Raw genomic sequence first — 25,084 nt, 5'->3', positions numbered from 1 at the left:
ATACAATATACATCGATTGGTCTCTCTCCATTAAATTGCACTAAATTTACAGTAAAATACTCAGGTATAGGATGATACATCTCTTAAAATCGTCTAATCGACGTAATAGTCAATACCGATATTTTAAACCTTGTTGCCAATGAACAAATGCAAATGATAAAATACAATTTTCTAGAGGATAAGGAAGAAGGAACCTGCCTTAAACCGGTTCATGAAAACTAGTCACCAAAAAAATAAAAATAAAAACCACCTGGTTCATGAACATATTATTGAACTACATTAATCCTTACAAAATGAAATGAGAGTGGAAGGTGAAACTGGAAGAAAATAAGAAGATAGAAGCTCATCTACATGGATCCTTTGTGGTCAAATCTTGTGGGCACATGTAACAAATATTAGCTAATCCCTGTCCAACTAAGAAATGGTGAACATAAAAAATGCTACAAGTCCTTCTGATACTGGAATTCTCATCTAAAAAATATCATCTAGTTAATTCACTAAAATGGTATTCACAATCAATATCAGGTACAATCTGTCATCATCAGATGGTTGGGGCATCAATTTCTCAGATATAGGGTTATAATCCTAGTCCTGGCCTTCTTCCATGACCATGCCTTGTCTGATAAGAATTAAACAAATTACAGTCAGGCAAGAATTCCAGGCGGCAGCGGGTGTTGGGGGCTTGGGGATGGAATTTTTGAATATGCTTGCTATAACAGGCCACTTTGGTCTCTCACAAACAAGCATTAGAGCAGAGCATGCACTGAGGCCTCCTTCCCCTGAAAACTTTGGAAATTGGGCATTGATCATCAAACAGCCCAAGCTAGCTTTAACACAGCCTCAATTTTCATCCACTTTTGCTGAGAAAAATACAGCGGTTTACAGTGGATGAGTGAATGATGGGAGCTCTACCCCATAAGAAGGAAAATTAAGGGAGCATTACGACTCGTCTGCACCATCCCCAGGCAAGCCGAAGATTCGGAGGTTCCGGTCCATTGATCCCACTGCCATATATTTTGCATCTGAACCAAATTTAACAGAAGTTGCTTTCCCTGCATTTTGCACAGGGCAGGTGAGTACACATGTAAGGGATTATGAAGAGAACAATTTCACAGTAATAACAGTGTACTGGGCATGATTGCTATTTTGTCTGAGAGACCTGTGCCAGACAAATCTGGGAATGTTTTGATGCAATCCCATTCTGCTTTGACACTGGCAACTTGGTATACTCTGCAGCACATAAAGAGAGCTTCAGCACCAAAATGTAGAATCACAAGGCCAAGATAAGAACCACAGCCACTAGAGTGCATCCAACATTAAACTGAACGTAATGAACAAAAGAACCGTAGGCAGAACTTTTTAACATTCCTCTCAAAATCTCACATGATCAATAAAAGTCATCTGGTTACACCTTGGGGGGGGGGGGGTGCAAGTTTGGCCCTGATGGCCAGAACCTGCCCTGACCCGAACAGAATTTGGGCTCAAAGTTCTGACCCAGGTAAGAGTGTCAAATGCTTATGCATCCAGATATTCGGTCCAGATCTGGTTCGCTTCTGAGCAATGAAGTGAGATCCATATCCGAACCAAGTCCCAGAGCAATTCCAAAATTGGACACCAGATCCCATCCTATTCACTCCGGTTTGGATTTGGTTACAGTACAGTTCTTACATTCTGTTATTATATCGTTACTTCATTGGTTAACCTATCCAACTTAACTTCGGATATGCTATTTAGTTCACATTCAATTATGATATTCAACAGACAAGATAAAGCAAAATTAAAAATCAACATATTTATTTTGCTCAAGTGAAATACTTCCAATCTTAATTCACATTGGATCGATCTTCATTCTTCAGTCCACAAAGAAGCTTTAAAATCATAATATTCAATTCAAAAGAGAGAGACCACTACTATACCGTCAATACTAAGATTGGAATAATACCTAATAAAAGAAGTTGTGACTATAAAACAAATCATACATTAAGATAAAGGAGCCTAAGCTGCTAAGGACACAAAAATAGATCCAAACAAAATAAAGAAACGGAAATGGCTATACTAAGAAATAATTTAAGTACTTCAAATTTAAAGCAGGTACTCAGTCTGGATCTGGTTGGATACCATGGGTCCTGTATCTAGATCAAGATTGTAAGGCTATTCCTAGATACAATACTTAACCATCCTAAATATGGTTTGGATCGGTCCAGGGCATTTGGTTTGGATCCGGATTCGGGATCTGGATCAGATTACTCATTGACACCCACCTAAGGCTGGGTCAGCGTTGAGGGTTTAACTAGGGTAGGCCAGGCCTGACCTTACCACCTTTGTAAGTTATTTCTGGCAAAAGTAGGGCAACAATATGGAATTATGCATCGTTTTATCATTCTGTAGTTAGGGTCAAGTCGGTGCCAGGGTCAGCGTTAAGGGTCAAATCTGACCCAGGGGCCTGACCTTTCCACCTTGTAAGTTATTTCTAGCAAAAGTAGGGCAACAATATGGAATTATGCATCATTTTATCATTCTGTAGTTAGGGTCAAGTCGGTGCCAGGGTCAGTGTTAAGTGTCAAATCTGGCCCAGGGGCCTGACCTTTCCACCTTGTAAGTTATTTCTAGCAAAAGTAGGGCAACAATATGGAATTATGCATTGTTTTATCATTCTGTAGTTAGGGTCAAGTCGGTGCCAGGGTTAGGGTCAAGTTAGTGCCAGCGTTAAGTGTCAAATGACTCAAATCTGGCCCAGGCCCAGCATTGTAGGGCCAGGGTCATGGCCAGCCTAGGGTAGTTAGGATCAGGATCAGGGTCCAAAAGCCCTTCCCACCCTGGCCGTGTAGCAGCCCTAGTCCACCAATCTAGTCCACCAATATAAGTTAGATACTTGTGCCTATGATATTGTCAAGCAATTAAACAAAGGATAAGAAATAATACTTCATATTAAATGCATTTAAAAAAAAATCATACAGAACTCAGGCTGAGTCTTCCAATGTTCCACCCACAATCTTAAACATCTGGATCCACTAGTTAACTAATGTATATTTGTCTTCTGAAATCAAGGCATGTATGGTATGGTTCTTGAATAGCATTATTAACCTATAAAGCATATTCTAAGAATACATGATGAACACAGCATAAGAATACAGCAACTGTGCATTCTGAAAACATTGCAGGACACTGACCCAACAATGAAAAAAATAAACAAACCAAGCAGACAATATAAGGTAAACTTACACAAAACAGTACATGGCGATGTTTGCCTTTTCTTCAACACCCCCCCCCCTTTTCTTTTTGAAATGCAAACTGCTTTCTGTCAATTCTAAAAGAATTCTGAAACTCACCTTATATCTGAACCAGCAATTGCGAGGTAACATCCACTATGGTCGAATTCCACTGCAAACCCCGAGACAAAGTGAGGAAATCATACTGTTTCTAACAACTGGATTTGTGTTACTTTAAAGGGATATGGATAAAATAAGCAGCCCCTCCTAGTTTGCATACTTTCAAGGAGATTAATGCATAGGCTTAGAAATTAAAAAACAAATTAAAATAAGAAATGAAAACGACAAAAGAAAACATAGAAGTTTCCCACATTCTGATTCCTCAACCTCTAACAAACTATATTTGAGCAAAAAAACACCCTATTCTATAACCAGAAATAATACAGTTTCATACCAGAGCTTGTTGGAGTATCTGAATCATAAGGAGTAAAGGTCCGGAAATTTTTCAATTTACGTAGATCCCAAAGCTTGACGCCATCATGAGCTGATGTCTGATCAGTTGAAATACAAAAGTCAAAATCAAACATAAAATATAACTACCTTCTTTGTCTTTCTTTTTATGATTAACAGTCAGTAGCAAGGTTCACATACCACCAAGTAGTAGCCATTTTCAGAGAAAGACATGGCAGTTACCGGACCAATATGCCCATCAAACTTTGCAACATTTGACTGCAAAACGCCAAGATAAAATTAATCTAAGAGAATGTGAACAAGATGAAAAGGCACTAAAAGAAACGTCCTTGACTAAGCATAAAAATAAAAATATAATGTGCTGGCATGACCAGCAGGATGATGGATATTATATTCACTTCTGAACTCTGAAGTTGTGAAAACCAGAAAGTAACTAATTTCATTATACTTCTGGTTTGTAATCTCTTCTGACCAAACAGGTCAAACATGTTCCCATTTGCAAAAACATATCCATCATCATTTCATTACATAGATGGCAATATCAAGCTCCCATGCATCAGATTGTCTTCCTTAATTAGACAGTACCTGACTCTTTACATCCCAAATTCGAACAATTGCCTCTGAAGTTCCAGTCCCAAGGATGAGGCCGTCAGGATGAAAGGCAGCTGATGTATAGCCCTCTGAACCTGAAGCATCCCCAACCTGCAAAACCATCTCATGAATCAAATAATTGTGCATGTGCACATGTGTTTTTGTGTGTGTGTGACACAGAGAAAGAAAGAGAGAGAGAGAGAGAGAGAGAGAGAGAGAGAGGAGAACCTGAGTGAGGCATAATCCAGAACAAAGATCATAAATGCACCACGTGTTATCAAGAGAAGCAGTCACAAAGTAATTATTGGTGGCATGAATTGTGATAGCTTGCACCTGGTAGAAACATGAGATATTATTCCAAATTATCATAGACTACTGAGGACTGAAGAAGAGAAAATCTGAACTCTAGTTTACTGTGACAACCAAAAGAGATCTTCCACAAATATGTCTAAAGTACTAACAAATATTTGACCATTTCTATTGACAACAATGTAGCACCTTTCTCTTTTTTTTTTGTTTTTCCTTCTTTTTTCCAACCACATACTGATATGTCTGCCACTAGTCACAATTCTTGTGGAAACAACTAGAAATCTACTGTGATATTCGATGTGAACAATATTGGAGGCCACTGTATTTCTTCAACTGAAAATAAAGTTGATAAATTTTATGAGAAACAAGATGAATATCCACAACACACAGTAATCTTTCATGGCACATCATGGAAAGCACATGTGCTTACAATTCTACCAGAGGGGGGGGGGGGCAACCACCATAGACCACATGCTACGTACGAAGTATTATTAATATTATCATTGTAAATGTTGTTATTGTTGTTTAATGAATATTGAATCAGACAGTAAGACACCCAGCCACCAAGCCAGAACAGTTAAATAGCAGGTCTGATTTTAATACATTCGTAAAACCCAATGATTCTTTAACACCAGATTTGATATAATCATGGCATTGACAGCTATCACAGTACCAATCAAAAATAGAAACGAGGAATAAGAAATTCAACCTCTGCTGTATGATCCTTTAAGATGTGCCGACAATCATAGCTTCCATTTTCGGATCCTTGCCATACCCGAACTGTCTGCATTGCATTTGAAGAAATAAACCCAAGACTAGTTGAGGGGGGAAAAGAGAGGGGGGGTGGGGGTGGGGGGCAAAGAAACTAGACTTCTGAATTGAAGACAATGAACCACATAGCCAAACATTAAACAACATTTCCTGATATTGACATAAACATTTCCCACGATAAGAACTGACCTCGGGGAGATCTATTTGATGGCACCAAACCTTTCTGACCTTTCAAAAAAACTTGTTTGACGATATTAAATTAATCAAGATAAGTTGTGATTTATCTTTGCTAACCTAATTGCATAACAAGATTATGACCAAAAAGAAAATGTCAGATGCATGAGGAGAAGGATTGTGGGATTGTGGTCCCATCTACAAAACATAATGGGCACATCTAGAGCAGCAATAACTATTAAGGACACAAAATTAATGTCATAGGATGAGTCATAAAAGAGGGTTGTTGAAGCCCATCTGAGAAAGAAAGCAGCTATTTGCCAATCAATTTGATTTTATACGAGGAAAGATCTACAATAAAGGTTATTTTGTTACTTAGGAGATTCATGAAAGCATGTAGAAAGAAAAAGGATCTTTATATGGTTTTTATAGACCTACAAAAAGCCTATAACAGTGTTCCCAGAGAGTCAATTTTTAACTACTCCGGAGAAAAGATGAGTTTCACATAACTATATGGACATGATTAAGGATGCAAATGCTGATGCACTGACTAAGTTCAGAACTGCGGGGGGCTAGGACAGTAAATTCCCAATCTCAATTGGGTTACATCAGGTATCAGTTATGCCCTTACTTGTCTGCACTTGTCATGGAAGACTTAACCAAAGCCCAAAGGCATACAAGATAAAGGTTTGTTGAGGAAAGGCCAGCTGTAGGAGATTTTGCCTTATCACATAGTGACTCTAATTGCCATGTTGAGGAAAGGCCAGCTATAGAAAAGATTCGACCCTATCACATAAGGACTGTAATTGCCAAGGAAAGGCCAAGTATAGGAGATTTGACCATATCATATGATGATTGTAGCCACCACATTTATAGCTGCACCTTCACTATGTACAATCCTTTATTTAAAGCAAAGAAATCAACCCCAAAAAGATAAGTCGAATGGGGATTTGATCATGGAATAGGCTCCTCTTATAGGGAAAGTTTGAACCACGTCAAATCTTGTTGTCTTTTGTCCTTCGCTATCTCTTTTCCTTCTCCTCTAAACTCTAATCTAACTAAAATCAACTTTGATCTAACTGATATCAAGGTCCTTGGTGTATGATTTTTGCATATGACATGTTTATGGTGGATGGGACAAATGCAAGAATTAATTACAAAGTGACATATAGATCAACCTTAAAATTTGAAGGCCTAGTATAAGTAAAAACAAGACAGGATATTGTGCAATCTTAGCAACATTGAGACAAATAATGAGCTAAAGTTGGGAAGAGGGGATACCTCAAAAGTGATAAGTTCAAATATCTAGCACAAGTAGTAAGCAAGGAGAGTGTTGGATGAGTTCTATCAGGAGTTCAATTCTGTTGGGAGTTTTGGTTCATGTAAATTTCTATTTCTTATCGCCCAAGTTAAGGTATTCATGTAATAGTGTTCTTTCCACTTTATTACAAATAAAGGGCTTGGGATCACACTAATCCATTCAAGCCATTCTACCCCAATCAATTTTTCTCAACATGGTATCAGAGCCAAAAATCAATTAGGGAAGAAACAAGAGAAGAAAAAGAAATAAAGGGGAAAAGAAGAAAATCTCGTTCTCTCTCTCTCTCTCGCTGACGAAGACCTACTCCACTGTTGTTGCCATTGCACCATTGCCTCTGTAAGAAGAAAGCCAAACTAGAAACCACCATCGCCTCCTCCAAATCCTCCAAATCCACCGCCTGTCGCCTGCGCCAAATCCACTACCTGTCAAAGGAAATACAAAGGCCTGTCGAAGCTCCAAATCCTTCACCTGTCAAAGAGAACAAAGCCTGTCGAAGGAAGAGAGGTGTTTTATGAACCCAACCAGACCTGAACCATTGAACCCAACCCATTGAACCATACATCCTATGCAGATATCTTTTTTTTTTTCCTTATAAACCCTTGTTGCGAAACTGAACATTGTCGAGTTCTTGTTGTCTGCAGCTATGAACAAAAACTGAAACTTGCACCAACTAGATGTAAAGAGTACCTTTTTGCATGGGGAGTTAGAGGAGGAAGTCTATATGGATATCTCAAATGGTTTCTCTGATGACAATATTACAAGGGAAGTTTGTTGATGGAAGAGGTCAATTTATAGGTTGAAACAGTCTCCTAAATGCTAGTCTGGATGCCTCTAGAAGCAATGACCTCTATTGGATACAAGCAAAGCAATGTTGATCATACACTATTTGTCAAGAACTCAGGTACCAATATCACACTTCCCATTGTTTATGTGGACGATATTATCATCATAGGGAATGATGGTGAGGAAATCAAAGGTTGAAGGACTTTTTTGGCAAAGAGTTTGAGATTAAAAATCTAGGGAAGTTACAGTACTTCCTAGGAATTGAGGTGGCTCAATCAAAGAAGGATATATATCTATCCCAGAGGAAGTATGTTCTAGATTTGTTATCAGAAGTAGGAATGTTGGGGTATAAAGCAGTTGACACTCCTATTAAGGCTAGAGCTAAACTTAAGGAGAAGGAGGGAGAACTAGTGGACAAAGGAAGATATCAAAGGCTGGTAGGAAAGCTTATTTACTTGTCCCACACTAGGTTAGACATTGCTTATGTCGTGGGGATAGTGAATCAGTTCATGCATGACATACATTTAGCTTATATGAAGGTTTTTATCAAAATATTGCAATATTTGAAGGGAACTCCTAGAAAATGAATACTTTTGTCATCCACTGACAATCTAAGGATAGAAGCATACACTGATGCAAACTGGGCTGGGTCTCCTGACAAAAAGTCAATTTCAGGTAACTACACCTTTGTTGGAGGTAATCTAGTTACTTAAGAGGAGTAGAAAACAAAATGTGGTAGTTTTATACAGCACAGAAGCTGAATATAGAGCTATGGGTCGTAGAGTTTGTGAGTTACTATGGTTGAAAGGCCTGCTAGAAGATATTGGAATTCAAGTTCCAAACCCTATGATGTTGTATTGTGACAACAAAATTGCCGTTAGTATTGCCAATAATCCTATGCAACATGATCGAACTAAGCACATTGAAATTGACAGGTTTTTTTGTAAAAGGAAAGCTAGAGCAATGGCTCATATTCATGCCTTATATGAGGTCTGGAGACCAAGTGTCTAATGTTTTCACTAAGGGCTTGAAGGAAGGAGATTTCCTTTCTATTGTAGGCAAGTTGGGCATGACTAATATCCATACCTTAACCTAAGGGGGGTGTTGATTGAGTTCTATTAGGAGTACAATTCTATTAGGAGTTTTAGTTCATGTAAATGTTTATTTCTTATCACCCAAGTGAGGGTATTTATGTAATAGAGTTCTTTCCACTTTATTATAAATAAAGGTCTTGGGATCATACTGATTCATTCAAGCCATTCTACCACAATCGATTTTTCTCAATAGAGAGTGACATACAAGACAACATAACCCAAAGTATTAAAATAGAGTAGATGAAGCGAATAGATGTGCCGGGAGAAAAGAAAGGGAAAAAGAAACAACACTAGAGAACTGAGAATTTCACTAACAACTGGAACTTCATTTCCTGATTAACTTTTTTTTTTTTAGGTGGGAAGGATTCAGATAGGAGGTGTTTTCTTGTTTGTTACATAAGTATTTAAATGATATTTAAACTCTTTCACCTTGATAACTATGGCAATCAAAGTATTCCCTTAAAAATCTTGAAAGGAAAATTTTATGTGACATGTAATTTGACCAGCTATGTTGTTAAGAAGTTTCATATAAATAAACTGGGTGCTGGGTAGTATATATAAAGCTATTGAGATGGATGTGTGGGAAAACTAGGAAGCATGAATTAAAGAATGGCCATATTAGATCTGGGTAAGGAGTATCTCTGATCATAAACTCGGAGAATCATTTAAGAAGGCATGGTCAAGTTCAACGTAGGCCTTTGGATGACCCAGTACAGCAGACTGACTTGATTTAGATTGATGAAACCAGAAGAGTCATGGGCAGGTTAAAATACCCATAGGAGAAGTGGTGAGGAAAGATATTTTTAAGCATAAGCCTCATTACAGGCATGACCTTGGATAGATCTGATTAGAGAAAGCAAAGATACACTTGGCCATGAGGAGGGTGATGACACTGACAGAGGAGAAAAGATGTTGACACAGACGTCTAGCAAGAATAGGAAACATAAAGGAATGTCTATATTAGGGCTGAGTTAGTAATGACTCCTATGCAAAAGAAACTTAAAAGAGTCATGTGAGACGGCATTTTCAAGCTCAAAAGAGTGTCATGAGATGCACTAGCATGAATAATGCAGATACACAACCTTTGGGCCTCTAATTGGCAAAGTAGTCCTGGGTTGAGGATCAGATTGTTTTAGAGGTCATCTGATCACTAAAAGTTGCATCACCTAAGTTAGTTGGGTTAATTACTTAACAAGCTGGAAGTTAACTCTTTTCCAAATGGAATTGGAGTAAGAAGTTAGTTCGGGAGTAGTAGTTAGCTTACTTTTAGGAACTCTAGTCCAACAAGGAAATGAATTAGTAGCTATTAGCATTTCTATTTTTACTTTATGACTTTGTGAGGCAGATTAAAGCCCCCATAAATATAACTACCCCATCGTCAGATGAATAGGATAGGCTTGAAGAACCAAATTTTGCAACCCAAAACTTTGATAATAAACCAAAGCTTTATATTAATTAAGGTGGCAGATACATATAGTAGTAGGGTCAATTACATTTAGTGCCATGTTATAGTCTAAGGAGGATACATAGGCTAAATACATGAGCCATTTGGGGAGTGTGGTGTCACAAAAATCATTAAGTCTTGTATCCTTAATGTAAGATACTATTTTTATCAAAATTGGGACATGAGTTATCGGCCATCTGCTGTGATTAATTGGTAGGAGTAGATCTCAAACTTCTTTTTCATTACACCATATATTCTGTAATTGAAGGTTGTGTTGCAATGCTTGATCTATTCCTTTAATCCAGTCAGCAGTGCCTCAGCAATGTTTCCCATCCTTTAACCCAAAACTTAACTGCTGTCTTCCTACTCAATGAGAGTGTGCATTCTGGACCTGTAAAGTCCAGATTACTGAGCTGCAGGTATTTTAAATCCCAGGTAGCTGATTGCACTGAGTGCTTAAAATTCAAGTAATGTTTTCCTGGGTGTGTGAAGTCCAAGAGGAGAGTGGTCTACGGTTAAAGTCCTCCTTCAGGATTCACTGTGGAATCAGTCTTCATTCATCATACAAGCTGCTGCAATTAAAGCACTGCAACTCCACATCAAGAAGAATACGAGGTGTTTTTTTGTAAACTTTCTTCCCATAATGATCCATAACAATCACCTAGCGATTGATCCAAAATTCATCCACATACATCTCTCAAAGCCTTGATCTGGCCCTCTACTTGAGTTTTTGAATTCACCAAGAAACCAAAATTTCAGATCCAGATCTACCAATCTAACCATCAGATCTGTCCATGCCTTGGAACATCATCCTTAAATTCAATCCAACTTTCAGCTTTTCGGGGTCAATATGATCAATAGAACCCTTTTTCTTGATTTCCCTACCATCTCCTCCAAACCGTAAAGTTCTAGCGAACTTCAAAACCCTACCTCTGGTTATTAGAATTTACCCAAATTTGAAATCCTATCTCTTACCCAGACCACACATTCCCCTAACACCCTGAAGTAAACAGACAACCCAAAACCCCAAAAAAAATACCCCACATCAATGAACCCCAAGAGAAGAGACTGACCCAGATTAAAATGACAACACCAGAGACCAAAATCTCTACCTTTTCCCTACCCAATTTGAGTAGAATCGTTTAGAAATCTTCGTTTCTTGCCCCTATTTAATCCCCTTCAATATATGGCTAGAATACAGCTTTAAGGATCTAATTGAGCAAGAGACAGGCCTAAATATCAGTTAAAGAACTAGTGAGGGAAAAAATGCAAAGTTTTTGGACATGTCTCAAGTATGACTTCAAATAGAGCTGATTGAAGGGCTACAATCCAAGTAGCCAACCCCTTTTGGTGGGATTGCTAAACTTTTGATGATGACAATGCACTCCTTCCTTTCCCTTTTTACTATTATTCTATTTTGTCTTTGAAAGTATCCATGTAGCCGGCCCCATTTGGTCAGGATAAGACTGAGTAGCTTTTCTTCTTGTTGTTGGCGAGGGTGGTGGTGGCATTATGAGAAGGTTGTTGCTTCCTATTGATGCCTTAATTGGAGCAGTCAAAGCAGGGCAGCAGCAATCCAGGATCCTCTAAAATGAAAAGTTCTGTCTAGTATCGAACAAGGCTGGTTGTGAATTTTTAGTATGATGTGGGGGTTTATTGGAGTTGCAGCTTTGGAATTACGCTTCACAAAATAAGTTGCAGAACCACTAAGTTTGGGATGATTGGACAACTCATAAAAATTAGGAGTTCATTGAAAGATATTAGGGATCATTGGTCAATGGTCTTCTAGGGTTCAGATAAAGCTGGAATTCTGATCAAAGGAAGGGGAATATATGGCTGTACTCTATGGAAAGAGAAGGCATTCTAGTGAATGAGCAGATGGAGAATCATTAAGGTTTTAACTGGGAGAAGAACGGTCCTTCAAATCAGGTCTATTGCAGGTCTTGAATTGCTGAATATAAAGAAGAAAAGAAGGGGAATAAGGTGTCCCAGACCCAAGGAATGTTGCCTGCCTGAGTACTCCCTTTAAAGTGCTTGCTTGGCCAACAATGGATGGCTTCCCAGCGACTATAGAAGGTCAAACATCTGATAATTAATGGAGTCAAATTCCAGGTGATCGATCCCTCCAAGAAATTCCCACAGTAATAGGTTGAAAACCATCGAACTTTACTAAACATCAAAAATTGTTTTCTTATCCCCAGATGAGGGGCTTTAAAGGGCTAAACAGCCTACAGTTAAGAGTCCTAACTGGACTGGAAAAACAGAAAAGAAGAACCTTGCATGGGCTAAATAGAGTCCCAAACCAAAAAGGAAACAAGGCCTCCTACTCCCTCACTACCAGCCTACCTTTTAAAAATGAGTGTAAACAATTATAACTCACAAATACCTCCCCCCCCCCCCCCCAAAAAACACAAAATAATAATAATAAAAATAAATAAATAAATAAATATAAATATAAAATATATATATATATATATATATATATACACCCCAATGCATGGAGCCTAAAGCAGTCTCGGTTGCGAGCATTACCCACCCCCTTACTCAACAATAGGGCACCAAAACCTTTACGGAGCCCAAGTGCTTGGTTGCATGGGCACGATAGCAGATAGCCCTAACTACTACTGATTTTAAGGAATTAACCCTAATACGGTAACATAAATTGACCGAATAATTAAAGTTAATAGAACCAACATTGAACCTGGTTCATTAAACTAACTTAAAGCTAAAAAAATAAACTAAGGATGGGAAATTGTTGTATTCAACCCATGGACCCTTGCCTCAGATCCATGAGGCTGGCTGATTGGTTACAAGGAAAACCAAGCCAATAAAGAAGGCCCATCTACGTACCAGCCCTAGGTCTTTTTCTATGGAAAGACATCCTCTTTTGTCAAATCTGCATCACGTACTTGTTGGGTTTAGATATTGCAAAACTGCATTTACTTCCAATCAATTAAATCAGATGGCTAAAAGGACAAAATATCCAGAAAGAGATTTGACCTCTTCATATCCATTTTGGCAACATCAAAACAACTTGTTAAAGGATGGATAACCAAGTGCTGTAGGTTCCAGCTTCCACACACACAACCACCAACCCCAAAAGGGAGGGGGAGGGAAATTCTATGAATGCCCAGGAACTTTCTCCAGAATATTGTATAAGCGATAAGAAACCAAAGTTTTCCTCAATCCCTCCATTAACTCTAATGCTATTGTTGCTGCATGCTTGTTTAACTAAAAAAGAGGAAGATCATGATGAGTCTGTCATTATCTTATTACATTTTTATTAAGTTTGATGTAGTAAGACAGTTTTCTCAAATCAAGATTAAATCATTAATGCTCCCAGAATACCAGAATAAGGTGGTAGGATGGTGGACAAGAGAGGGAAGGTGGGGGAAGAGAAATCAGGCTCATAGCTTTCAGTCAGGTCTCAAACCCTTCACATTGCAGGTCTCAATCAGTTCCTATTAACAGATATTGTCCAACAATAAAACAGAAAAGAACCCAACAACAATAGAACAGATTACAACTAACATCTGAATGCTTACTTTGTCAGCTGAACCGGTAATAAATAGCTCATCCCGAGGTACAAACTTCACACTGTTAACCTACAAAAGAAAATAAGACTTGTCAACCTCAAGATTGTGACTATTGAGACAACTCAAGCTATTAAACCCAAATGAGAAAGACACCTTCTTTGAATGGCCACTGAGTGTGGACAATATCTGACCAGATGGATGGTCAAATATAACTGCACTAGTGTCAACACCTCCAGTTGCAATGATGTCCTGTTTGCCAGCAAAGAAGAAAATACTGATCAGGTGCAACTAAGCGCAGAAATTAAATTCACAACGGATTAGTACGTAATTGCAAAAACCCAAATGAGGGGTTTATAAAAAGTTCCTCACGAGTCCTAAATACATAAAATGAAACAAATAGGGGGGGGGGGGGGGGATAGCAACTTAAAACTTGATAGGTTTCCAATCTCTATTGTGGAATAGTATTGAAAACCAAAATTGGGGGGGGGTTTATAGAAAGTTCTTCATGAAGCCTAAATGCATAAAATGAAACAAATAGGGGAAAAAAGAAACTTAAAACTTGATAGGTTTCCAATCTCCTCTGTGGAACTTATTCCAGTGTCTATGGAGACCAGGTTTGCACTTACATGGAGAAATTTCATGATCTAATAACCTACATTCAATCTATACATTCATATAAATCACTAATTGATATAGATAGGCAAATGTCAATCAGATTAAATAATGAAAATGCTTAACTGCCTAACTGTCCCACAAATCATACCTTAGAGGGATGAATATCAACAGATAATACGCCCGGCTTGTTAGTTTTGTGAAGGGGATGACTGGAGAGCTGAGTGTACCTCTCCAATGCATCAACAGATGCCAATGTTGGAGGAATCTACAGTAAGGAAAAGCAAATACAGTTAAAAATGACCAAAAACATATAAGCAACAAACATCCCATTCCTTTTTTTTACACTAGAAAAAAATCGAAGAAAAAAGATCAGATAAGAGAAAATAAAAGGGATTCTTTCTTTAAGCAATCTGCAGATATTCAAAACAAGGATATGTGACCACCAACAAAAATATTATCTCAGAAGAAAGATAAGTATGACCTCACCATTTACTCAATTGACTTTATTAAAGGGCAATGAAAATGAAATGAATTTCCACAAAGGCACCACCTGAGAATCTCTTTAAAAACTTGATTACCTCGGAATACATTTAGTTACAAATAATGCTTACAAAAAATCATTTAATTTTACTTCTGTGCAGTTCCTTTCACTTGTAACCAGATGGAACTTGGCTATGTTTCAAAACAATTCACATCAAAGTAGCCTTTCACCCCCCCCCCCCCCCCCCTTTCTTTTTTCCTGTTGGTTACAAAAGAAAACCATACAGTAATAAAACACTACTTTCTGCTCTGGAGGAAACCTGCTGTAAGGAGATAACATCTAAGAAGGTCTATACTCCATGTACAGGTCCTAATCTACGATTAAGATTTAACCACCAACCATCAACTGATTCAAACAATTAATATAAATAGCATACCTGCCGCTTTTTCCGGTCTTTTGAGAGTCTACTGTTGCACTCTGTCAACTCCTCAATGATATTAGCAGAAATACCTGGACGAATTCTTTTTCCGCCAGGGCCGAGCTCCTCGTCCTCAGCAGCTGCAAGCATGCATGCACAAAATAAAAATTTTATGAAGGCAGTGATCTGTATTAGGAAGAAGTGAATTGAGTATCAAACACATTAAGATATCGAAGTATCAAATGCATTTAAAATTGATTTAGATGCATCCAAAGTGAAAACCTCTTTTGCCGTTGCTAATAACTGAAGCATTTGCTGCGGCAGTGGCAGAGGCTGACATAGGAATCTGTCTTTCTGCCTGAGACAATAACAACCTTGCTTCATTCCTTTCTTTCTTCAGTCTCGCTATAACACGGCAAGCAGCATCATGCTGTCAAAACATAACACATTATCAATTTAAACAAAATCTCTTCCTGCGAACAGGCAGTTCAATAACCATGAGAAAGCACACAAGGTTTGATATTCAGAAGGATAAAAATATTAGTAATTCACTATGTTACTATAGTCTTGCAGATCCACAAACAAGAGCTATGTAGCAAACAAGCATCTCTGTTCTTTGTTATACAATTCAGATAGCTTTTGTCAGTTTCTGCTCCTTGGACTAAAAATGGGATGACGCGCAGAACCACAAAAACCTTGTAGATTTCATCCCCCAACAAACATGAGTGGCGTAACCCAGTGTCTGGGTTAACCTCCAGGACCTTCTTTAATTAGAACCAGCAAATAAATGGGCTATCAAAGTGTTAGGATTTTACTTGTGGGTTGGCTTAGGTATGTTTTGAGAGGATAGGAAACTTATGGGTACCCCTATAGGCTAGTTTTGGAAAGGAACCTTGGGTAAGTTTAGGTTAACAAAATCCCGGATGGGCTAAAGAAATGGTTTATGGGAGGTTAGGGGTGGTTTTAGGGTTTTAACCAATTGTGATGGGCTGGTGGTTTTGAGATTACTAGGGTTTGGATTACCCAAAAATCCTGGGGGATGAACTAGGGTTGGTAGGAAAAGGAATGGGTTACTATGGGTATGGATTGAGATACCCAAACATACCTTAGGTAGGATCTGAGGAAAAGAAATTAGAACTAGGACGTTGTGCAACGGGAAGGGAAGGGTTAGGGTTTTAACAAACTTAACCAAGGGGGTGGGAGGGTTGTATGGTCTTGCGGTTAGGATAGGAAAGGATTAGGAATGATCCTTGGTTCTTTCTTGATCTTTCTCCTCTCTTTCTTTCTTTCCTTTCTTTTCTTTCTTCTTTATTTTCTTTTCTTTCTTTTTTCTTTCTTTCTTTTCTCTCTTCTTTCCTTTGCTTTATTTCTTCTTTCTTTTCTTTTCTTTTTCTTTTCATTCTTTCTCAGAATTCTGCAGAGACTCAAAGAAATTGAACTGCAGAAAATTCTGCAATCCAAGAGAAGGGGCTGCAATGGGTCTCTTCGGTTCCTATAATGTTGCAGGCCAGAAAGGGAAAGAGATGGGGAATGGAGGCTTGCTGCTGCCACAAGGGGAAAAGAGAAGGGTGGAGTTTGTGGGCTTGCTGTCGCAGGGATTAGAAGAGGCAGAGGGCTGCTGTAATTCCAGAATTAGAGTTAGAGAGGGTGGGAAGGTCTTAAGCAAGAGTTAGGGCAGGGGATTAGGAGGTGGAAGGGCTGGGATGTATACTTACTTGACAGAGGTCTGTTGGAGTTGTGGCTGAAGTTGGAGCTGCATTTGTGGAGGAACTATGGCTGCCACAGGCCCGCAACGATAAAGATGAAGAAGATTGGGACGGAGCTAAAATTCCAGAACTTAAATACTCTCCAGACCAGGCCGCAGGGTTTCTTCCCCACAAACCAAGCCTCTGATTTTCTTACACTCTGAACAGCTTTCATTACTAACTCAGTTAGCTATTTATAGCCTTACAACCTAAGCAATTTGACTAAGACTCAAACTGGGAATCTTATCCATAAAGGATTCCCCTACAAAAGGACTCGACTAATTAACAACAAGAGAACTCTTAAAAAAAACCCTAATTGGACTCTTACATAAGACATCTTGAAGGAATCAAATAACTCTGAGAAGGAGTTCGACTTGCAAATCGAACTCACTCAAAGTTCTACATAGACCAAGACTCTATCATAACTCACCAAATACTAATCCAAAAGAACAATAATAATAACAAATATAGATACTTGACCCTTGGATTGAGGGGTCCAACCAAACACCTCTTGAGCCCTAAAAGAGCTGAGAAAATTGCCAAAATACAGTATTTGGCCAGCTTTAGATTGGACCTTTTGGGTCTGCTTTTTGGGCCCAATTATGGGTGGGCCCAACCCTGGTTACATCAATGAGCATGTTCCCTATCCATAGTCATCAACATGGCAACTGTCAAGGCAGTAGAAGGCACCTAAGCATCGCTTAGGTACCCAAGGAGCCCAAGTGTTATTTATTCCCATTTTATCACATGATCTCATCGATCGGGAAGCTACAACATATAAGTTACATGAACCAAACAAGAATCACTAAGAAAATAACCAATATAAGTATATGGATAGTAAGATACTAACCAAAATACCAGATACAAAGATGGGCAAAGTCAATCTCAATCATAAAATCATATAACAGTGCAAATTGCAAATCAAGATTATTGTGGACTAAAGAATGATAAAGCACTAAAAAATGAAGAATAAATTGGCAGTCAACCAAATAATCTCTATTACGAAGATAAAGAATGAGAGAGCACAAATTTAATCTTAGAGTACCTATCTGCCAATGGATGGTACCTGGTACAAGGCATGACTTAGCTCTTGCCTTGCCATATGAAGCTGCTGCTCTAATGCAAAAGTGGATAACATCAAGCCATCCCACTCCTGTTAACCAAAATAACAATATTAACTAGAACCATTCTCTAAAATTACAGGAAAAAAAGGAACGAAGGGGACATCTACAAGCATTTACCATCATCAAAGGTCAAACTTCTTTGCCAATACAAGGGTGGATTTATGGGAGAGATGACCCAAACCCATCTCACTCAAGAACTTTCAACCCACAAACAGACATTAGAAGTGTCATTTAAAAGTGAGTTTAGAGCTCCATAGAATGAAAAAAATATATACTTAAAATGATGTTTGATGTTGCTTTTCCTATTCCAAATGGTTGTTAAATTTAGTATGATTATTGTTAGAATCAACTGTTAAGGGAATAAATTGGCCACCGACTAGAATTTTGTTCGGGGACGGGTGGTCTTTTGTTCAACGCCTTCGCCGGGCGGGGTTTGGGGCGCCTACAAAGAGCTACATTCCATACTTTATATTACCTGCGATAGTGTGATGTGAATCAGATGCAAAATCAGCAAGAGCAGCAGGCATTTTGAATTTATGAGGTCTTGGTAAAGTACTGATTCTTGGAGGTGATAAAATAGCCATGTTGTCATGGCAACTTTTTCTGGTTCTTCATGTGTCTTGCAAGAATCCACATGACACCACACCATTTGATATTTCAGCCCATATAATAACTTGAGACAACATACCATACCATTGTGAAAAATGCTTTCCTCAATGGAGATCTCCATCAAGAAGTTTATACAGTGCAACCACTAGCTTTGTTGCTCAGGGGGAGAAAACTATGTTGTGTCAACTAAAGAGGTTGTTATTTATAGGCTGAAATAGTTGCCTAGTTTGGCCAGTTAATTTCAGCAGTGTTGGAGTTTGGACTGACACAATGTGACAGTGATCACTCTGTGAGTTTCTAGCATTTCGATGCTGGAGAAATCTCAGTAGCATATGTGGATGATACTGTCATTACAAAAGATGATTCTCCAGGCATTGAAAACTTGAAGATGCTTTACAACAACAGTTTCAAACCAAAGACTTCAAGAGCCTCAAGTATTATTTTCAGCGCAAAAGTATTTCATTAAAAGAAAGAGAATCACTAACTCAGTGAAATAATGTGCTTGATTTACTATCTAGTATTGCTAATCTTGAGAAGTATCGAAGACTTATTGGCAAATTAAATTATTTGGCTATGGCTCGACCTAACATTACCTTTCGTATCAATGTAGCTGATCAATATCTGTCCACTCCTCAAACATCTTACTTGCGTGTTCTTATTCATCGAGCCACATATAATGCATGAAATGGTTATTAATTTACTACTCGTTGACTGTCTAACTTAGAATAATATGGCTACATATTGTTAATTATATGCAGGTGCTGGTACAAAGCGTTGCAAGTAATAGATGCTAAATGGCTAGAGATAAGCCTGTCTTGATCAAAAAACCCAAAAGCTACCATGGTCAAGGGTATGATGGGAAGAGAAGATCATTAAAGAGATCAAGGGTAGTAGCGTAATTTCTATATCTAATTAGAGATACCCAAAAATATTAGGCTTGCAAACATGGTTCGGTCAAGTAACGTGTGCAAAGTGTAGAACAAATATGAGAGAGAAGAAATGGGGGGGAAAGAAGAGAAAAATAGGTAAGAAACAAAATCAACTAAAAAAATAAAAAAGAATCATTTCTTCCTCAACTCCTCTCCAATTGTTCTCTTTTCCAATCCTCCTCCCATTTATTTTGTCTATCTTCTAAGGGTGCAAGTTTGACCTTGGTGCCCACGTTGACCTGCCTTGAGCCCGAACAGGGCTTGGGCTCAAGATTTTGGCCCAAAGAGCTGAATCAAGGTAGCGGTGAGACTCAGATTAGTGTTTGTCCTACCCAACCCATCCCTGATTTTTGGCCCTAATGTTGACCTTGATATTGGCCTTGATCCAGACCCTAAAAGCCTAACATTGACCCTCATTTTACATCAGATTTAACAACAGCAGTTCATATTTTAATAGTTTTATTGTGCACCAAGTTGAGATATTATTATGTCAGATTTAACACAAGGACAATAATAATAGCTTGGAAGTCTTATTCTTCCTTCAATTTTGATATATAATTTAATGATGGTTTGGGCTTTGGAAATTTCACTATTTGGTTGTGCATCTCATTTTCAATTTAACTAAGGTAACTTTTTATACCAAATTTGCTAGGGTCAGGCCAAGGATAGGGATATAGACTAGGTCAGGGCCAACTAGACCCAACCTAGCCGAATCAAGGAGAATCACGGAGGGATTGGCTTGGCTTGGCTTGGCTTGGCTTGGCCAGTTAGGGTTCCAAGACAGGAACAAGTTTTTCGGGCCCTGAGTTGGGGTCAGGACAGGACTAGGCTTAGTTAGGAGCATTCAGAGCTGGGATTGGGTTTTGAAAAGCCCACAACCTAGCCCATCCATATTGCAGTCCTGCCCTCCAGCCTCCCTCATAATCTTAAGGAACTGAATCTCTGCTACACTTTTTAGGAATGAAAAGGGGATATGGATTCTATGAACTGAAGAGGGAGATTATTCAGCTTCTCCATAGGTTATATCCACAGTTTGGAAATTCTCAGTGAAGGTGATTTTTTAATGGCGGCTGGATTGGTTACACAGACATACTAGACATCATGAAGAATGGAATAAATAGTCTCCATCAGTAGAATGCTCGAGTAAGTTCATTTTTCTTTCTTTTAAATGAAACTCTTATTAAGCTTGTAATTGATTGATTCAATGCACTCTTTATCATATAAATGTTAAACTAGTTTAAATTACTCATTTACAATTTTAATGCAACATCTAGCAGGGCTGATAGTTTCTGGAAGTCTACCATCCCGTTTATGTAATGGTTTTTATTGGAATTAAGGGATAATCCAAAAAATGGTCTTTAACCAATTGATCTAAGAATCAACAAGATAGGCCATACCTTAGGAATTAGGATAATCCATGAATTCATCCTTTTTGGCTGAAGTGAGCCATAAAAAAGCCAGAAAATTTTAGTTACAAGTTTGAAAGAAGAGGATTCAGAAAACCCTGAGAGAAGCTTTCTACAAATTACTCTTCACTATTTTCTTGTTTGATTTCATATTCACTCTCATCTAATTCATAGTTGACTTAGTTGTAGGTTGAATTTTATAACCTCCTTGTGGTCTGACTCTCTATTGTCATTATACTAGAGTAGTTTTAAGACTAATTTGGTTACAGCAAAACAACAGCTCAGTTATGCCTATTTTAAGGTACCCAAAGAAGGCTCTTGGAAGTAGTTTACTTTACAGTTAATACAGATATTGGAATGGACAGGTTGAATGTTTTCCAGATACACATTGGGCTGGATCACCTATTGATAAAAGGTCATTACAGGTTATTAAACTTTTCTAGAGGAAATCTTATGCCCCGGAAAAGTAGGAAACAAACAGCTCGGTCAACTGCAAAGTCATGAGACTAAACCATGGCATATATCACCAATGGTGTGGATGAGACAGTTGTTCAAAAGAGCTTGGTGTTGTTGATAGCTCACCTCGTTGTTGTAAATCCTAAGTCTTATGAGCATACAAAGTACATTGTGTTGATTTCCAATTTGTGCGTGAGACATGGCAACAAAGGCATACTTCTCTTAGTCATGGTTGTATAGAAAAACAATAGCAATGTTTGTTTACAAAAAGTTTGGGAGCAATGAATTTGATTATATTTTGTAACAAGTTGGCCATGGTCAAAATCGTTGCTCCAGCTTGAGGCGTGTTAGAATGAAGGATTAAGGGCAAAAAGGGAAAGGAAAGAAGTCCCAGCATTAGCGCCCACAAAACCCAAGAAGGCTTAGTTGGGATATTTTTGGTCTTTTAGCCTCTTTACTTGGTGGTTACCCTATTGGGTCTACATAATAAAGCTTTGAAGAGGCTCTTACACGAATGTGAAGTCCATTGGGCTGGGTACCTTCTTTCCATTTTCTCTTTCTCTTTTCTTCTATTTTCAGTCTCCAATTAACAATTTCAACTGTGTCCGAGAGAATATTTTATTCCAATGTTAATTCCATGTCTATATTTTTTGAATGTCTTTTTCTTTGGGATCAATAAAGGATATTGGATATAGTAGGACATCATAGTTATAATCTCAGTAATCAACACATGTATAAAATGCCTATCTGTGAGATAATTGTATTATGTGAAAAGGAAAAGCAAATACAAATGTATGTTAAAATTTCAACCTCTGCACTCATCTTACTTAGCTCAAGACCATCTATTTTTTTCCTGTTTGAAACAGGGGTGGGTGTGGTTGTGAGCAGACAAGAGTCACCAATTTGCAAACTTCATCAAACAGAAATCAGATAAACCCTTCAAGATGAAACAAAAGGAATCATTTTCCAAATAATATATTGAAACAGATAAATGAGCAATCCGTATAGACATAAACCATATTGTTCAAATCAAAATCAGATGCCCTAATATACATGGGCTGAAACGAAATCAACAACACATACGTTCTGGAAAATTCCTAGCAATCCTGGTATACTAGCTGCCTGTGAGGATCTCGGCTTCACTATCTGCACGTCACAAGAACAGAAATTAGATCAAAAGCAATAAACAACAGTAACAAAATCGGGAAATCGTTCTCATTGATTTAACTTACCTCACTTGTTTTCACTTCGACAATGTCATCATTAGTGAGTGGCTCTCCAGTCACAGGGCATTTCCCGTAATCCTAATAAAATCCCATAGAAATTGAGAGATAGAATCAATAACAGAATTCTAGCAACAATACCTAGAACAGCAGTTTAATAAAAGCTTAAACTACTGATGCAAAAACAAGGAATCATAAAAGAAAAAAAAAAATAAACCAAGAGAAGCAAGCGATTTTTAAACCTACGGACCGCAATATGTCGCTCAATCAATCTCTTCTCAAAAAGCAGTCCAGATTTCTCGGAAACCACCGGCTCTTCCGGCACTACGCCGGAGACTACACAAGCAAAGTAGAAAAGGAACACAGATCAAAATAGAAGTAAAAATCTACAACTTTAGGACGAAAAGCAATAACAACAAAGAGATACAATAGAGAGAGCAACATACTTGAACAAAACATTGTAAAAAAAAGTATGAGCTCCCTTCGTCTCTGAACGGAGCCGCTGAAATCTGATGGAAAAGAAAAATGAGAAAACGAAAAACAGGTTTAAGGGTGGCGGGTGGGGCGGGAGAAAATCAGTAGAAACTGGGAACTGGTTCGGCTCTCCCAGTCTCCAGGTCGGCTTTTTCTGTATCGTATCGTTTGTATCGGATGGTGCCTATCTTTTTGTGACCCATTTTAGTTGGGGTGAAACTCCATGCATCCCACTTAAGTGTCAAATATTACTAGTGGTTTACATCAAAACTACAGGTTATCCATAGTTAACAGTTTGGCTTGATTTTGTTAAGTCCTAAAAACAATCACCCTAAAATACAAGTTGCAAAGTCTAATTTGTCAATCTCCAACTATAAATAGCAGTTGTTCGGCTTTGCAGTTCGTCAATTGAGAAATAGCAAACATGTGAGACGGCGGTCTTTGCAGTGAGTTTGTCAATTCTATTTCTAATCGGTGAGATGGTGATCTTTGCAGTGAGTTCAGGAGACGGTGATTTCAGGGTTCCGTGTGAAGATTCAATCTTAGAGCTTCTTCTCTGCAACTCCTTCCGATGACCGTGATCCTTTTTGTAGCTATGATGGTTCTTCAGAGAAAAGAAGTACTATTCATCTGCTTTGAGAAGAGCTCGATTTCGAGGGTAGTGAATTTGGCTTTGCCCTTTGAAGAGAGCTCGGTTTCGAGGGTTTGAATAGGTTAATGAAGGTGGAATGGAATTCTAGGATGAATTTGTTTATGCTATTCTAAAGGAGGAAGAAGAGAAGTTTCTTGATCTTGGCGTGATTGGGTTTGGAAAGATCATGATAGGAGTTGAGCTCGTTTGAGGAATTTGCCGATATTTCGCCAGTTCTCCGGAAAATCAGCGATTTTCAGCAAATATCGATATCGGTCAAAGTAAAATATCGCCAAATGTTGAAATGGCCGAAATTGTTTTTCCATGCTAAAATGCCTCCCATTATCAAGTTACTAATCTATCCTTCCATGCCCAATCCTTAGGTGGGCGAAAGGACTCCCCCTTCACCCATCTCTCTCCTACACCTTACCTGCCAAAAACCACCGTCAATTCCCTGTCAGAAATCACTGACTACCGTCCCCAATAAAAAATCTCTCTCTATGTGGAATCCACCGCCCCCACCCCCAAATTTCAATCAATATTGACATTAGCTCCCAATAAATCCATGTAGAGAAGAAATTAAGCAAATCAGATCGATACTCGCCCGATCTGTGAAGTGAGAGCAGGGGGAGTAGGGAAATGGGATAGCTCTGACCCAAACTCTAAATGAAGAGTCATGTCAATCTATTTCCATAATTATTGGAATGCTTGAAGGTGCCAACCACCCTATGAGCCCGAACCCCATTATGTTCAGATCTATCCTCAGCCAATCTCTTTAAAAGGTTCAATAAAATCAACTCAAGGAACAATAGGGAATCAGCTAAGGGAATGATAAGAAATAGATTAGGATCATATACTAATAAGAAATCAGACTTAGCATATTATAAAAATCACTTTAGGATAATAAATCAAGTTGCAATGAGGAGAATCATAAAAATGTATAGATAAGAATCGAAATGGGAGCATAGCATAGCTAGATTGAAAGGGGTTTAAGCAAATGGAAAGGGGGAAACACATGAATGGGTGGTTGCAAGGTTGCAACACCTTATTCATGGTCTCAACAGCAAGAGAGAGAAGAGGTGAGAGTAGAATAAAGAGAGAGTGAGAGAAAACATACCTTAGAGAAGAGATTTGAGCAAAGAGACCATGATTCTTGAAGAAATGCTTCACAACTACCAAGGAGGTGACTTGGGAGGCTCTCTCCACGTTCTTAGGAGGCTAAATGATTAGAATAGGTTTCTAACTACGAGGTTCCCTTATGTAAACATAA

General features: G+C 38.3%; 1 protein-coding gene across 1 annotated transcript; it reads right to left on the bottom strand.

Moving 5' to 3' along the window:
- Positions 1-255: 255 nt before the first annotated feature.
- On the bottom strand, positions 256-23,282 carry LOC149022651 (pre-mRNA-processing factor 19-like). The gene is made up of 18 exons (XM_089150652.1): positions 23,156-23,282; positions 22,960-23,045; positions 22,719-22,790; positions 22,570-22,632; positions 18,029-18,115; positions 15,500-15,647; positions 15,236-15,357; positions 14,467-14,583; positions 13,857-13,952; positions 13,713-13,772; positions 5,290-5,364; positions 4,500-4,604; positions 4,266-4,382; positions 3,861-3,938; positions 3,664-3,760; positions 3,330-3,381; positions 1,160-1,230; positions 256-1,052 (listed from the first exon to the last, which is right to left on the bottom strand). Exons 1-18 carry the CDS (start codon positions 23,166-23,168, stop codon positions 940-942), a joined length of 1,572 nt encoding a protein of 523 aa, XP_089006778.1. The 5' UTR covers positions 23,169-23,282; the 3' UTR covers positions 256-939.
- Between the last annotated feature and the right edge of the window lie 1,802 nt (positions 23,283-25,084).

Source organism: Hakea prostrata, chromosome 3 (genome assembly GCF_041222555.1).
Source record: "Hakea prostrata isolate BN-2017 chromosome 3, UWA_Hpros_2, whole genome shotgun sequence".
In the NCBI taxonomy this organism is placed as follows: Eukaryota; Viridiplantae; Streptophyta; class Magnoliopsida; order Proteales; family Proteaceae; genus Hakea; species Hakea prostrata.
Note: the sequence above shows the minus strand (reverse complement) of the source record. Positions and strands in the feature narration are given on the sequence as shown.

Coding starts and splice junctions, on each gene's coding strand:
- LOC149022651 (XM_089150652.1), bottom strand. Junction 15,358..15,499: donor TATTAGCAACGGCAAAAGAG/GTTTTCACTTTG, acceptor GCATGCTTGCAG/CTGCTGAGGACGAGGAGCTC. Junction 1,053..1,159: donor CCCAGATTTGTCTGGCACAG/GTCTCTCAGACA, acceptor TGCAAAATGCAG/GGAAAGCAACTTCTGTTAAA.